Source organism: Lathamus discolor, chromosome 4, assembly GCF_037157495.1.
Source record: "Lathamus discolor isolate bLatDis1 chromosome 4, bLatDis1.hap1, whole genome shotgun sequence".
Taxonomy (NCBI): Eukaryota; Metazoa; Chordata; class Aves; order Psittaciformes; family Psittacidae; genus Lathamus; species Lathamus discolor.
Genome location: NC_088887.1, coordinates 100,850,126 through 100,863,663, shown reverse-complemented (window position 1 = coordinate 100,863,663; position 13,538 = coordinate 100,850,126). Strand labels below are relative to the sequence as shown.

At 42.7% G+C, this 13,538-nt stretch overlaps 1 protein-coding gene across 5 annotated transcripts in view; it reads left to right on the top strand.

Moving 5' to 3' along the window:
• SLC25A15 (solute carrier family 25 member 15) overlaps positions 1–13,538 on the top strand; it is a 28,925-nt gene that overhangs the window by 4,602 nt on the left and 10,785 nt on the right. For 4 of the 5 annotated variants that reach the window (XM_065678332.1, XM_065678331.1, XM_065678334.1 and 1 more), the window contains 5 exons: positions 1,016–1,274; positions 6,668–6,805; positions 7,136–7,305; positions 8,320–8,478; positions 9,364–11,666. In XM_065678332.1, coding sequence (XP_065534404.1) covers positions 1,016–1,274; positions 6,668–6,805; positions 7,136–7,305; positions 8,320–8,478; positions 9,364–9,488 — 851 coding nt within the window. In that variant the 3' untranslated portion in view covers positions 9,489–11,666. Of the gene's footprint in view, positions 1–1,015; positions 1,275–6,667; positions 6,806–7,135; positions 7,306–8,319; positions 8,479–9,363; positions 11,667–13,538 lie in introns of those variants that run through there. The other variant, XM_065678335.1, reaches the window with a different exon arrangement.

Below are 13,538 nucleotides of genomic sequence, written 5' to 3'. Positions count from 1 at the left end.
AAAGCATCTTGTTAACTTGCCCTCTTTAAGGTATAAGCATGTCAACTGTGCTTTCATTAAAGATCAACTTCTAGTTTAGGATGGTTCTTTTGTTCTTTTTTTGGTTATTTTGGCCTAGGATGGTTCTTTTACTAGAAAAGCAAAACTATAAAGCCTATATAAGATACACCTATTATATGCTTTCTGCATAGGTGTTGGCTTCTAATAGGTTGCTGTAAGGATACACTGGTATTTCTTACTGAAAAAGTGTAATGTTAGCTCTTTCTGCAGACTACTGAATTGAGCTGGATCTGTGGAAGAACAGATTTGCACTGTTGGCAAAGTGGTGGTTGATTAAATTGATGGAAATATCTCAAATTTTCAGGGTATTAACCTTGCTCTTGAGTCTGGAAAAGATAATATGATAAGAAACTTTGCCCTTTTCCAGCTTATACTGGACACTTTATTCCAGTATGTGGGAATAAATGTACATAAGAATCATCTGGAGTTTTGAAGTAAAGGGCTTGAGCCTTTGGTTATCAATTCACAGTGTTTCATCAGTATTCTCTTGTCCTGGAGGAATCTTTGTCTCACTTGATTACAAATCTTCCAGTTTTTTCTTATCAAGAGAACATAAAATCAGATGGTTTCTGATTTTATGATTCACTGCAGTAATGAGAAAAGGAAAATGCTGTTAACTCGTTAACACAAGTGACTTGATTGCAGAACAATACCTCTAATTCAGAACCATTTATGTAAGTGATCAGATTCATTTAGTTGCCTGCTTTGAGTAAAGTGAAGAAATGTTTAATGAGAATCAAGCTGTTACTGCTCTTATGCCTGATTTTTCTTCTTCGGGTAACTAAACCCACCACTGACAATTGCTGCCATTGTGCTAAAATCAGTGCACTTATCTTTTCCTGTGGAGAATTAACTCATCTTTTTCTGCATAATTTTGCTAATAATGGTGTTTGTGTGTAGGTGTTTGAGTTGTGATAACCTTCAGCCACCCTCCTAACTTCCACTGCTTACTTAGGTGGGACAGCATGCGTGGTGACTGGCCAGCCCTTTGACACTGCAAAGGTGAAGATGCAGACGTTCCCGGACATGTACAAAGGACTTGTGGACTGTTTTGTGAAAACCTATAAGCAAGTGGGGTTTCGAGGCTTCTACCAGGGTACCACACCAGCACTTGTAGCCAACATCGCAGAGAACTCCGTTCTGTTTATGTGCTATGGATTTTGCCAACAGATTGTGAGAAGAATTGTTGGAGTAGACAGGAAAACAAAGCTCAGGTTAGTAATAGAAATCTGCTTCATATTTTAAAATAAAAATCATTCAACTACTGTATTGTCAGGGTGCAGCTGATGTACTAGGCCTGCCTCTGCCAGTATGCACTGTAGTAAGCTTTGTGCTAGGATATGGTGCTTTACTGCAACAGAGCCATCTACTTGTCGCTGCAGCTGCCTGGTTTAGATAACCACAACTTAACTGGAATACTTAAGACCTAGAATGTTCTTACCAAAGGGACTGAGCATTGCAACACCTGAAAGTTAGTATTCCCTTGATCTCTAGGCTGTTCTGATTTTGCAGGGGAAGTAGTGGCTTTTCTCTCAGGGGGGCGTACTAAGGGGAAAGAGCACTTTTATAATACTGTCTTTATTTAAATTTCAAAAGCTTGAATGGAATGGTGGCAAGACCAAATGTCTAGTTTTGTGGTGTCACTGGCAATAAGTGGTTGTCTAAAAAAACAACAAGAGAAGGGAGTGTTTAATACTCTGAGTCCTCTGCCAGGCTGTGTTCTTAGTTCAGAGGATTTATTGATTATGGTATGATTCCATCAGTAACTGGACAAGAGCACTTGTCCAGCCTCCTCTAGAATTCTTGAAATTCCCTTGCATCTGCAGTATGCTTTGGCAGAGTTCTGCAGGTGATAGTCATCAGTTCTGTAACCGTTGATCCATAGCCACTGTCTGCATGCTACCTGGGATCTTGCAGACCTCTACCCATTGCTCTGTGCCCTTCTTCCTTACCTGAGTATTTTCCTGGATGGAAAGATCCCAGCCCTCCTAGCCAGTGAGCACTGAATCTGTTCGCAGAATCACCGAATCATTAGGGTTGGAAGGGACCTCTGGAGGTCATCTAGTCCAACCCCACTGCCAAGGCACTGCCACTTAGATCATGTTACACAGGAACGTGTCCAGGTGCATTTTGAATGTCTCCAGTGAGGGAGGCTCCACTGCCTGCCTGGGCAGCTCTTCACTCTCAATGTAAAGAATTTTTTCCTCATGTTGAAGTGAAATTTCTTGTGTTTTAGTTATGGCCATTGCTCCTTGTACTGTCACTGGGCACCACTGGAAAGAGTCTGATGCCGTCCTCCTGGCACCCGCCTTTGAGATACTTATATGCGTTAATGAGATCCCCTCTCAGTCTCCTCTTCTCTAGACTAAACAGGCCCAGCTCCTGCATTCTCTTCTCATAAGAGAGATGTGTAAGAGAGATGCTCCTGTAGCTGTCTTTGTCTTTCTCTGGAACTCTTGTAGTGTGTCTGGGCTTCTAGCTGGTAAGACCAGAGCTGTGCAGGGTATTCAGGGTGTGATCGTGTCATGGATGTATGCACTGGCATAGCAATCATCATCTCTTTGTAGTTAGGATGGCTTTTCTCCAGGTGCACCACTCTAGAGCTGTCAGTGGTCCAGCAGTCTTGTGCCTTACTGTTGCCCATTTCTCAAGGTACGTCTTCTGTGCAGCACTGAGAGTATCTGCACCTTCTACATCCTTGTGCTGTTCCACAGTGTATAAAAGACTTCTCATACTGTCCTGACTCCATTCAGAGAGTGATGCAAGGTTAACCACACTTAGCTTTTTATTAATAGCTGTGTTCTGCCTCTGTCACATGTATCCAGATAGAAGTAGCTGAGGAGGCTTTAATTCTCCATTTAAGATCTCTGCCATGATATGGGTAGCTATCTAAGTACAAGACAAATATCTTAAAGTGGCATTAAGTGAGGTGTTTTTCTGTCACATATTAAGATATGCTGTATCTTAAGACTGAGGCCAACTATGAGGGAATATGAAGCGATGAGGGAATATGAAGTGATGAGGAAACAAATTACATTAATTGCTTTCTACTTGCATTCTTTTTCACTGTTTTCTGGTAATTGAGAGCTCTCAGCTGAGACAGAACTGTTTCTTAGATCAGCTTACAGACCCCTTATCTTATTCTACCCACTAAAATGAGGAAGCAGGCCTACCAACAGCATGCTTTGCCTCTTAACTATATTTTGTGATCCTTTTGGGAGGTAGACCACAGGTTTGCAGGGGTCCTAGGATCATCTCTTGATGTGACTGAGACAGCATGTTTATGGTGCATGTAGGGAAGGTAGCATAGGAAGCTTTCAAACAGTATGCATAGGTGTACTACTCCATGTCTTTGGAGTAGGATGCAGAACGGGAAGGTAATTTGAGTATGTAGTAGTAACAAGTGCTTCTTTCCTTGGTCAGGTAATGGTACTTTCCAGATCCATGGCTGTTTAATGCATCATTGATTGAAGAGCAAATAGTGTGACAGCATGGCTGTGCTAGGACAGAACACTTAAAGGGTTTAAGCTTACTTGAAAGATTTCTCCCTTTGTGCTGTTCCTTTGATCTCTTCATCTGGATCATTGTAGGGACATCTTACAGGTGCGTGTGTGGGAGAATTATATTGACATGGCCTGCAGTGGTGCCCCGAGTACATGTAGCCTGTCCAGGACATTCATATTCATTGTGGGAGAGTCGGAAAGCCTTTGTGGTGTGCTGTAAGGGTGGGAAGAAACCCTGATGAGGTGGCTAACCTCCAGACATGACAGGTTAATAACTATAATTGCCTTCATTGCCTCTGCTGTTTAAAAACTGTCATACTGTCTTAGCCTGAATAAGCAAATCTATCGAGTCACAAACTGAGGTGAACCTGACCATTTTTCTTACCCATATATAAGAAATTCCTTGTCAGTTTCCTATTATTTTATAGTGTTTGAGATGTCTCAAATCCAGCTATAATAGTTTGGTTTTGCTTACTTTTCAGTCATAGCTTTAAGCAACTTGGAAATAAGCTTCCCTGGCCTGCCTATGTTTAGGGATACCCTGGTCAGTGTGTGAAGCCTTGCAAACAGTTACAAGGACAGTTACAAAACAATACTTTTTTGAGTTAGGGGAATAAATGCCACTGATGCATGAATCAGAGAAAACAAATGGAGAGAAAAATGCTAAATTCCTTTTATCTTTAACATCTATTAGTCCAACCAACCATTTAATTCCATGCTAAAGTCTAAACTGAGATAACCAAATGGAAAGAGAAGTGCTAAAATCCATTTGACTTTAAATGCCCATTTAGTCTGACCAAACTGATTTCATTCTGCGCCAAAGTCTGAACTGGAATAATTGTTATCCTTGTGTCATGGTTTAAACAAAGTCACACAGCTCGTTCACTCACTCCCCCCCTTCTTTCCCTCCCTCTACTCCTGGAGGGACAGAGACGAGAATCGAATAGAATGCAACTCCCATGGGTTGAGATAAGAACAGCCCAGTAACTAAGGTATAACACAGATCACTGCTGCTACCACCAATAGTAATAATGATGAGGGAAATAACAAGGGGAGAGAAATACAACACCTCAACACCAGCCGACTGATAACTCGCCCCACCCCACCCAACCAAGCACCGACCGATACCTCGTCCAAACCTACAGTACCAGCCCTTCTGGGTAACTCTCACTTACATCCTGGGCATGACGTGCTGTGGTATGGAATACATCTTCGGCTAGTTTGGGTCAGGTGTCCTGTCTCTGCTTCTTCCCGGCTTCCCCTCCTCCCTGGCAGAGCATGAGGCTCAGAAAGTCCTTGGTCAGGCTAAAACATTTGTGTTATCAGCTCTGTTCCCAGGCCGAAAGTCAAAACACAGTGCTGCACCAGCTACTAAGAAGGAGAAAAATAACTGCTACTGCTGAACCCAGGACACCTTGTTCACCTCAGTTGGACTTTCTCAGTACGTGACTGGTCATCTTCAGCACGTAATTTTCTTTGGAGGAAAAAGAAGTCCACCAAGATGAATGCCTTTTGTAGAAGCAGCAGCAGTGTAAGGGCAGGATTCTGGCTTCTGTGATGTGTGATCAAAACTCTCCCATCCAGAAAAAATACTGAATTAGGCATTGTGAGTTCAACGGTAACTCAAACAGGATTCAAGGGTTATCACTTCTGCAGTGAGGTTCATGGTGTTAAAGACCAAAGCCTAAACAGTGGATCTAGTTGAATTTTTGTATGTAGAACTAAACATCAACAGGCAAAAGCAGAGAAGATCTGAATTATGGCTAAATCTATTCCTTTATGTACACGTGCCAGAATTCCTTTCATCTGATAGCATCTGACTTTTTTTGTCTCCTGAAGGACGAAGGATTGTGTGCACTCTTTAGTGTATAGTTAGAAGGTACCTATTCCATATTTTCTGATCCTTATTTTTCAGAGTGTAACGTTACTGCCTTGCTCTAGCTCATAACTTAATGACTGCAGGGCTCAGACACATACTGTATTTTTAACTCTGCATTCTTGAGCTTTAGTGGGTTGCATTTCAGATCCCTGTTCTGCCAAGCTTGTACTGCAAGAGGGCTGTGCAATAAATGTTGTCATTTCTTATTTACTGCATATTATTCAGATGCTGCTCTGCAGGCAGTTACTGATTCCTCCCACTTTGACAGTTCTTGTCGCTGCCATATCTGAATATGTCACAAGCTTTGCATCATGTCACAGCTTTAGTTCTGTGATGCTTCTGTAAGGTGAAAAGCTGTAGCTTTAATCTCTGATACTATAGATGTATGAAACCGCTGGACACAGGGAAAACATCTCCTTTGTATGGAAGGAATTCCTGTGTCCCAGTGAGGTCAGGCTCAGCTAATTCCCCAGGAAAGAAAAGAGAAGCTCCACTTGTTCTGTGCTACTGTGCAGGTCTTGTCTAGCACACCAGTGTTTGTAGGAGCCTGTTCAGAGCTATGTCATACTCATAAAGCAGTATGATTCTGAGTCTTTGAGTCCTGGCAATTTAGCAGCCCAGACTTGACAATTTGGGTAAAATCACCGTAAAGTAAGCCCTAGTTTTGGAATACTGTGAGTCAGTGTAGATTACAGTGCTGTCTTGTTCAGTGGTGTGGTTTGTGCTGCCTCTGATTCATGTGGTTTTGTTCATGACAGCACATCCATAGAAATATTATAGTGGTCCCTTATGTGTTGCTTACAGATTTCTAGCATCTTCTACTGAAAACCTGTATTAATATTGGCAAGGTGACTTGAAAAACACTGATCTTTATATGAAGTGATTATTGTTCTTTTTGAGTACCAAGAAGTTGTCCAATAAGTCTATGGAAATGTTTATAAAAATCTAAGAAGGCAAAGATTTTATAGTGTTGAAGTATAGCAAAAAGGGGAGAGGTTGGAGCTTATCTTCAAGTGTCTTTGAGCTGTGTATGAAGATGGAATGAGCTAGGTTTTTATCTGACTAGTTCAGGTAACTGATGTCTTCCTGGAGAGTTATTCCCTCAAGACTCTGTCAGTTTGTCTTGATATTTAGAGTACAGGTTCAGGAAGCTGATCGCAGGTGCAGTGGCTCCAATGCACTCAGTGTCAGTGCCCAAATAACTTCAGCAGTTTCTCTCTCATAGTGATCTGCAGAATGCTGCTGCAGGCTCCTTCGCCTCTGCCTTTGCCACCCTTGTCCTCTGTCCCACAGAGCTGGTGAAGTGCCGGCTGCAGGCCATGCATGAAATGCAGTTGTCGGGAAAGATAATCCAGGGACACAAGTAAGTATACTGTTTACAAGTAAGTATTCCGTATCTCTGAAACCCTTTTATGTGTATCTCTTATTTTTGTGTATCGGTTCAGGTCATATTTGTAAGTGCACTGTTAACCAGTGTTAACTGGGAGGGTCGCAGCCTGGGGATTTTTCATGTATTGGTAAAGCTGGATACCAGTGAGGGGTTCCCAGCAGGATCTTGTTCTAAGTTTTACCTGAATTCTGGTGTCTGTGCAATGAGTCTAACCCTTAACTGTCACTGCAGTTGCCAGTTGTTCTGTAACCTTCTCATTATCTGCCTATTAAACATCACTAACTGGATCAACCTCTCTATCAGTACAGTTTGGTCAGTAGTGAAGGGTGTTATTCAAAAGGATGGTCCCCTTGGATTTTACCGTGGCCTGTCGAGCACTTTGCTGCGGGAAGTCCCAGGCTATTTCTTCTTCTTTGGAGGGTATGAACTGAGCCGGACTTTCTTTGCCTCGGGGGGATCAAAAGATGAATTAGGTATGGTGCCTCTTTTTCCATGTGGATTTTAGCATGCTGTTGTGGGGGACATACAGGAGGGGGGGCCATATCTTCCCTGAAAATACACTAATGAGGCACAGCAGCTATAAATTACATGTAAAATGAAGGAAACTGGACATCCAAAACATGGAGTTCTGCATTTTGTGTGTATATATAGTAATGAATTCTTGAAGTGACCACTTTGCAATATTTTAAATGGCGAGTAAATACAGTAAGCTAACATTAACACTATCAAACTACCTAAATATCTGACCCTGATGTAACACAACTCTGAACTATTTCATTTCAGCAGCTGTTTAGAGAGAATTCTAAGTCTTTAGCTATATCCTCTTGAACAGTGTGTTCAAGTGTATGCTGAAATGTGTGCTGGCCGTTAGATGTAATGACAATGCTAGTGAGAAAACACTGAAAATTAGACATGAACAAACGAGAAGCCAGAATAAAGATGGTTTGTCTCCTGCTGAAAGACTGAACAATCGTACTTTGTCTTGATGTCAAAACTTCAGTTAAGATTTCAGTTGCACGCATTCTCTTGTAAATAAACATCTGGTCTGGAACACAAAAATAGGGTTGCATTATGAAAAATGGCTGACCACAAAGTAACTTCACTGCACCAATAAATCTCTGTTTAGGTGATTAGTGACCCTGCGTGAAATAGTTTAGAGTAACATCAGTTAGCCTTCAAAAGTGATTACAAGTGTGAAAGGAGAGGAGTTAATTTAGTTAATAGTCAGAATTCCAAGTTACGCTTATTTAGCATGTTCATTAATCTAAGAAGCACTCCTTGTAACCTTTGAGCTTTCTAGTTAGACTTGCAATTTACTAGTGGCTTAAGATTAACTTCAAGGCTTGTAGGGGAGTAGGAACTTTTGTCATAAGCCGGTCCCTTCGACAAGCAGGTTTTCTTTGATTTCTATAAATGAAATAAATAATGTGATATTTATGTTGGTGAATATTTCTGTACCGTGTATAAAGCTTATTTCTTAACTTTAGGTCCCATTCCTTTGCTACTAAGTGGAGGTTTTGGAGGCAGCTGTCTATGGATTGCTGTGTATCCTGTGGACTGCATCAAATCTAGAATTCAGGTTCTTTCAATGGCTGGAAAACAGACAGGCTTTATGGGAACGTTTGTAACTGTTGTGAGAACTGAAGGTGAGTATGCAGCATATCAACTTCATCTCTAGGGCTGCACATTGAAAACTATATCCTCCAACACAAAAAAATTGCTTAAGAAGTGTCCACTGATAATGTGTTACAGACATTTCTAACTAAAAGAAATACTGATGCCTTATGTAGTCTGGACAGCTTGGAATCTAGAAGTTGAGACCATGCCTCCTGGTTCAGGAAACAATTCACTTAAAGCTAACAAAAGCTCAGTAGGCATTAAAAGCAGATGAAGGAATGAGCTCTATTCCCCATGACCAAACCTGTCCATGAAAATTGAAGGGACTGGTTCAAATTCAGAATAAAATTTTTCTTCACCTCTAGAAGCTAATATACGGCTGACTGAGGGCTGTTTGATAAATCAGGCCTATCTAGCCTGGCAGCTTGGGGCATCTACCTCAGCGCCTAATCTCTGGAAAAGACCCGTGCCATGCACTTCAGAAGACAGTATAAGAATGTATGTGGCAGCAGATAAGAATCCTAGCCCTGGTGCTAGGGAAGATCTTCACCAGACCAGGAGTCTGACCTGGGGCACAGCTCTAACATAGTCCTGCTGTTTTTTCTGTTCCCTTTTGCCTGCTGTGGTATAGCTGCTGTGACCCATATCCTCAGGTGACCAGGGTGGCCTTCTGAAGACCCTGTCATACCTAAGATGAGCTTCATGTTACAACTCTAGATGCTCTGGGCATATCAATGTCCAGTAACGCTGCAGTTAGCAGCTACACGAGTGAGTTCAGCACTCTGTGCCCCTCAAGGCAGAAGCACCTGGCCTCAAGGCCAGAAGTACCTTCAGTATCCTTTGAAGGTACAAGCAGTGGTTAATGCAGATAGGCAGGTAAATAAATTGCTAACTGGCTCTGATTTCATTTCCAGGTGTACTTGCCTTGTATTCTGGATTGAAGCCAACTATGATCCGTGCATTCCTGGCCAATGGGGCACTGTTCCTTGCCTATGAGTACAGCCGGAAACTTATGATGAAACAAGTAGATTCTTACTGATACCTTCAAGCAGGTAGAGACTGAAAAGCTGTTTAAGGATCACTTAAGTAAAGGATCAAAAACCTGTAGATCACATCGTGGTCTGAGCAGGGCCAAATCAGTGACCTAATTTTAGGAACTCAGCTGCAGTTTAAGATTTGTAATCTTTTAAATTCAGGTAATTTTATAGAGATATGTATATGGTTGAATTGGCCCAGCAGAACTATCTCCATCTTGCAGATTCTGCACTAGGTACATTACATGTCATAATGTATTTTCCTGACCTGTAATGGTGCTAAAAAAAAAAAAAAGACCTAAGTTGACATCCTGTTGGGTTTACTGTAACATGCAGCAGTGGGCTGTGACTTGTTCAAGGCAAAAGCACTGCTTCCAAGGCTATGCTGTGGTGGTGAATTCTCCCATTGTTGCTAGTGTCTGACTCGAAAGAACAGCAGTCATATCTAATCTTGGTGAATATGGTTTACTTATGCGGATCCCTCAGCTTGACTCCTGCCCTTCTTCCCTGTGACTTTCCAAGGTCACAGCAGTTGGTGTCTGCCTGTGTACTCTGTCCAAGTAAAGGGGCTTACAGAAGTAGAAAGTGCTCACGCCCTGCCTTGTACTTACCTGACTTAGAGTCAGAGATCTGCCTGCATTTGAGATAAAGACATGTAGTTACTGGGTTTAAGGAGTCCATGCAGCATCTCATTTTCTAAATGCTTTCAAGTGCTGGAGTATGCTGAGCACCTCTGAACTGAGCACTTAAAGTAAGGGAGACTGCTAGAAATAGCTGCTGGCTCAGAGCACAGAACTGTAACTGTTCAAGCTCGTGTCTGGGTCACCTTGACATGCATGAGTCCATGTGCTTGAAAGATGGGATGCCAAAGAGGAGCAGGAAGCCAGAACTGAGTTTTTAAAAGCAACTGATGCTCTGGTCTCTGTGGTGTAGCACACACTTGCTTGGCCTGGAGTCCTGCCATTTGCTGTGTCTATTCAGCAGACTGGAAAAAGCTCATATGACTGGATAGCTTATATCACCTTCAGGCCTGGGGGCATGCCTGCTTGGTCATGCTACTTGGTGAAATACATAGTTAGTGTTACCCAAAATGATGTTATACCTATTTCTAGATGCCACTTTCATTTTTTTAAGAGGATGCTCTTTATACAAGCATGCTCTGCCTTGTAAGAAGCAGCAACTGCGAAGGCAGAGCAGGTCTCAGCAATACAGTTCAGGATTAAGGAGATGTACAGAGGGATGGTTATAGGGTTTAAGCGTCAGTCCATGCCTGTGGAGAGCACAGAGCCATTTGACCCAGAGTGATCATCAGTGGTATGCAGAGAGTACCAGTTTGTCACAGCAACCAGAGTTTGGCAGTGACTGGCAACAGCCACAGCTCTAACAGCTCGGTTCTGCATGTTACAGTTCTCCTTTCAGGTTCTAGAAACAGGAAAAAGCTTTAGGTACAGATGAAAGCATCTCAGCACTTGCTGCCTCTTGTAGTGGAGCCAGGGTCCACTTAACACTGCACTGTTACAGCCTTCTTGAAAGGCATGTGCTGCAGTTCCACAAATTCTTCTTGCCTCTCCAGCCTTCCTGTACAGCAGGAACTGTTCATCTTCCTTTCATACACCCATGAGAAGAGGCAGTTTTAAAGCAGGGCATGGCTGAAGAATCTTCAGTGTCTACTGCACCAATTTACCTTGCTTGACTGGTGCACATGGGGAATGATACTGTGCATCATCAGTACTTTATACCAAATGTTCAAATAATTCAGGTAGGAAGATGAGGCTTTAAGAGAGTTGCTAGACTGTCCCTTTCCAAAGTTGTACTATTTCTCTTGGCTAGACATTTGTATGTGCTTCTGATAGTTACAAAAAGGCAAGGACTGACTCCACATCAGTGGAATACTTCAATCTATTTCTTAGATTTGTCTTTGCTTTCATTTTTTAAAGCTCATGGTTGCAATTTTTAATACAAAGTTGAAGCTTCAAAAGAAGCAGGATGTTTAGAACAGAACCTACAGCAAGAAGCCAGTGGCTGAAATAAACATGCAGTTAGAAGGCTTTTCTTTTGAAGGTGATGTAAGCAGTAATTTTTCTGGTCACAGCTACTTCAGCTGTAACATGTATCAGTTGTTCAGCTAAGAACTTCATGATGTTGGTACAGGATTTCATGGGAATAAAGTCTGATTTGATTAACTGAGTGCCTGACAGTTGTTTGTGCAACAATGCTTTTAACAAGCTTGTCTTACTGAGGTGCAAAGAGAGGTTGAAGTCAGTATCACTACTCTTCCAGAATCAAAGTGGTTTTGCAATCAATGGATGGAAAAAGCCCTTAAAACCACAGCTCTAAGAAGGTGCTATGAAACAACTGCAGATTTTTCATAATCTACTATGGAAGATAAAGCCTCTAGTTTAGCTTTTGGCCTGGTGCTTTGTTAATACCAGTCAGTTGTAATATTAAGGTTCAACTCAACTTCCAAGTTTTTAGATCGCAGATTACCATGATTCACACTGTAAGGGTAAGTTTCCTGCCAGCATTACCATCTCCTGATTAGTGGTTCTTGGCTCTCAGGAAAAACGTAGTATCAGCCTTACACAGTTTGTTACTCATTCCTGCTTCAACAGGAATCAACAGCAACCTGACTTGCTGTTTCAGCCCTCACTGCTGTTACATGAAGAGATTAGTTTTCTCCATAGGCGGGAACACAGCTGTCCTTAACTGCCTTACAAGCTCTCAGAAAGGGCATCCTAGGACAGTGATATCAAATTGCCTGAGCTAAGCCAAAAAAAACTTAATCATCAGCCAGTTCTGGCTGCAGTAAAATGACATCCTCTTTCAGCTCCTAGCACATTCAGTGCAGGCAGACCTTGGCTGCCTTCTTGTGCCATCGCCCTCCACTGATGCAGCTGTGGTCACTCCTGTGTAAGCAAGAACCTCTTCCTTTTCTCACACCAGAGATGGGGGTTACATTAACTTAGCCAGCTCACCCCTTGGCCTTGAGGAGCAGTTTACTAAGTTTATGTGCAACACATGCAGTCTCTTAAGCAAGACTAGTCTGGGGAACAGCACTGCACAATTTGAACTTCTGCAGCAAAGGCTAAGCTGCAGCAGCAGACTCCAGAGCCAGCAGATCAGTTCTGACCCTCTGCTCATACCTATCACAGCTGTCAGAGCAGACATAGAATCCCACATCCAATTTCATGTTCCCAATACAAGAAAAGCAGTGACATAGTGAAGCAAGTCAAGCAGAGGACAAGGAGGGATAGTGAAGACCGATTCTGCCCACCCATAACAAAGCTGAGGAAAGCTCTTGCTGCCACCTACAGTTACCTCCTTCATGGGAGGGGATAGAGCCAGGCTCCTCTGAGATACACAAGAGGAGGACAAGAAGCAGCAGCTATAGTCTGCAACATGCAAAACCCCAGTCTGGAAGGAAAAGCAGTAATTAAGTCTTGTGTGAGAACCCTATCTAGGGCGATATACATAACTGGTTTGTGAGCCACCTCTAGCTGGACTTGTTTTGCAAAGGAGCTTGGGCTACATGTGACACAGGCTCACTCTATCCTGCACCTAGAACTGCAGGCAGTTGGAATACTGTTGTTCATTCAGGCCTCCACACCTGAAGTTGTCATGGTTTAAACCCAGTCAGCCACACAGTTTCTACTCCCCCCGCCTCCTTCTTTCCTTCCTTCCCTGCCTCCCGGAAGGATGGGGAGAAGGGTCAGAAGAATGTAACTCCCATGGGTTGAGAAAAGAACAGTAACTAAGGTATAACACAAAATCACTACTGCTACCACCAATAATAATAAGAAGAAAAATAACAAGGGAAGAGAATATGATACCACCCGCCAAAACGAGCCCGACTGAGAAGAGAGTGCCCTTCCAGGTAGCTCCCAGTTACCTCCCTGGGCATGACGTGCTGTGGTATGGAATACCTCTTTGGTCAGTTTGGGTCAGGTGTCCTGTCTCTGCTTCCTCCCAGCTTCCCCTCCTCCCTGGCAAAGCACGAGGCTCACAAAGCCCTATGGCCGGTCTAAACATTTGAGCAGCAACCAAAAAAGTGTTAG